General features: G+C 44.3%; 1 protein-coding gene across 5 annotated transcripts in view; it reads left to right on the top strand.

Moving 5' to 3' along the window:
- The window catches only part of septin9b (septin 9b), a 135,956-nt gene extending 133,882 nt beyond the window's left edge, over positions 1 to 2,074 (top strand). For all 5 annotated transcript variants that reach the window (XM_063201723.1, XM_063201715.1, XM_063201733.1 and 2 more), the window contains 2 exons: positions 1,043 to 1,094; positions 1,496 to 2,074. In XM_063201723.1, the coding sequence (XP_063057793.1) occupies positions 1,043 to 1,094; positions 1,496 to 1,667 (224 nt within the window). In that variant the 3' untranslated portion in view covers positions 1,668 to 2,074. The remainder of the gene's footprint in view (positions 1 to 1,042; positions 1,095 to 1,495) is intronic.
- The last annotated feature ends 372 nt before the right edge of the window (positions 2,075 to 2,446 follow it).

The following is a 2,446-nucleotide window of genomic DNA, read 5'->3' as shown; positions in this document are numbered from 1 at the left end:
GGTGAGTCAAGCAGGGTAATTTGCCCCTGGGCCCAGGGCCCTCCCTTATTGGTGGCAGGGGGCCTATTATGACCTTGGTAGGCTGTATGGGGGGGCCCTATCAGCGTTTTTACCCTGGGGCCCTGTGTGCAATTGTTCCACCACTGGGATGAGCCTATAGGATTCTTCTGTTAGGAGATATACGGCTCAGTTGAACTGAACCTACCACCAACACTTAGCTATCTTCTTGGCATACCCCCTGGTCCTCAGTGCAGCCAGTGCAGTAGTGCTCTCTTGGGATCCAAAGAACGCATTTTAACCATACTGCCATATAGATCATTTCGCCATTTAGCTTTTCAAGGCATTTTAATGTCACCGGGTTCCTGTGCAGTCACACCCCTAGGGATGGTAGTAATGCCCTATCTTTTCCATGAGCTCTGCTCCTGCATACATTCTTGGGCCGTAAAGAGAGAGTTGTATGGTAATTGATCACCCCTATTAGGGCAGCCGTGGCGTAGTGATCGTAACTGGAAGGTTGCGGGTTTGAATCCTCAGTCACCATCATTGTCTGAAGTGCCCTTGAGGAAGACGGCGGGCTAACCCTGCATTGCTCCAGGGGGTGGACCCAATACCCTGTTGATAATGAACTGTGAGGGGCTTGGGGGGGAAAGCATCAACTAAGTGTATTGTAATGTAATATAATGTTGGCAAGGTTTGGTTTGGACCCCATCTGTTTTGACCGAATCAGGGACACATTTTCATCCCGTTGAAAGGAAATCATCGTGGTCATTATGCACCCATCAAGGCAGTGCAACTACTGTTTATAACCTCTGGGAGTTATGGCAAAGAGCCACTATAGCCAATCTCTATATGTAAATGTATTCAAAGGAAGTTACACTTTTTAATGTCCTGTCAATTATCTTGGACAGTACACAAGGTTCCCTGCCAAGATCTATTTAATCTCCGTATGTAAATGTCTTTTAAATGAACATTTTAATGTGCTGTGTGAATTACCACTGTCACCGTGCCAAACTAAAAGTGTGTTTGTTTTTTTATTCTACAGTGGAGAACGTTGAGCACTGTGAGTTTGCCTTCCTGCGTGACCTTCTCATCAGGTAATTGGATATCTTGTCTCCCTCTGATTAAGCCCGCTGTAAACTTGTGATTTTTTAAATGGTGAGTTTTTGTGAAATGTTGATTAACCCATTTAAGACTGATGCTGCGTATACACAGCATTAACCCAGGCGTCTGCAGCTGCATGAACGCTTTTAGTCTCTTTGAGTTTTTCTTTAATTAAATGGTGGTATGCTAGAGCTGACTGAACACATAATGCAAGATGAGGGTCCTTGCTTTTAAATGCAACTTAGTTCATGTTTTTGTGTGCTTTGGAGGTATTTAGGTTTTTATAGGCTGTGCGCACCTAAAAAGTGCTTAGGCAATCAGCAGGCATTTTTTGCAGGTGCCCTGGGCTTAAATTAGGTTTATCTCATTATGTTTTATATCTTTTTTTTCATAGAACCCACATGCAGAACATCAAGGACATCACCAGCAGCATTCACTATGAGATGTACCGCGTCCGCAGACTCAACGGAAACAACACGCAAACCAACGGCCAGCCCAACGGTCAGCCGGCCCCTGCGCAGGCCAACGGCGTTCCCGGTCCCGAGGCTCTTTCCCACGAGATGTAGACGGCCCGTCTCTACTGTCCACTCATCTGTCTGTCCACCCATCCGTCCGTCTGTCCATCCGTCCGATCGTCCTTTCTTCCCTTCCCTTCTAACGACTGACGAAACCTAACCTTTGTTCACCTGTCCTGCCGTCTACGCCAACTTTTGTGTCCCCAGACTGTACGCTCCAGAGAGGCTTTGGACTCTGCATACAACATACAGTACTGCACACAGATTGTTTTTCTTTCCAAGTTTAAAGAGTTATCACGCAATGCTATAATTATGTTTGTATTCAAAACATTCATTTTATGGGGAACCTTTTTGTTGTCTTTTTCCATCATGTGCCATTTCATTTTACTAACCAAAACGTAAGAACAACGCCCTCCATCCCTTACTTTTGTATTGTATAATAAAATCTGATTTTAATTCTTTGGACCTTTGTCTTATTGCCCATTGATATTAAAACATGGCCAAAGTCCTAGTTGGTGGTAGCGTATTGATCCAGAATATCAGTGACCCATACTCTCACCCTTACTTGGATGATCCTCAATCAGCAGTGTGTTTCTCAAAGCCATTGTTGCTACTTATTGGTTGCAATGCAATTACCCATTGACAACCAACTATATTTCTAACTGTTGCTACATGTTGAGGAACACAGCCTAGAGCCAGTAGTTATTTAACCAACACAGACTGATTGGGAGGCCACGCGATTTTCTGAAAGACAAAACGTAAGAAAATGGACTTCATTTTCGTAAAATTACAGTCTGAAGACAAGCTGCAGTGCCAAGGTGTTTAGGGTA

The sequence above is a fragment of the Engraulis encrasicolus genome, chromosome 1 (assembly GCF_034702125.1).
Source record: "Engraulis encrasicolus isolate BLACKSEA-1 chromosome 1, IST_EnEncr_1.0, whole genome shotgun sequence".
Taxonomy (NCBI): Eukaryota; Metazoa; Chordata; class Actinopteri; order Clupeiformes; family Engraulidae; genus Engraulis; species Engraulis encrasicolus.
This window is presented reverse-complemented; position numbering and strand designations above follow the sequence as displayed.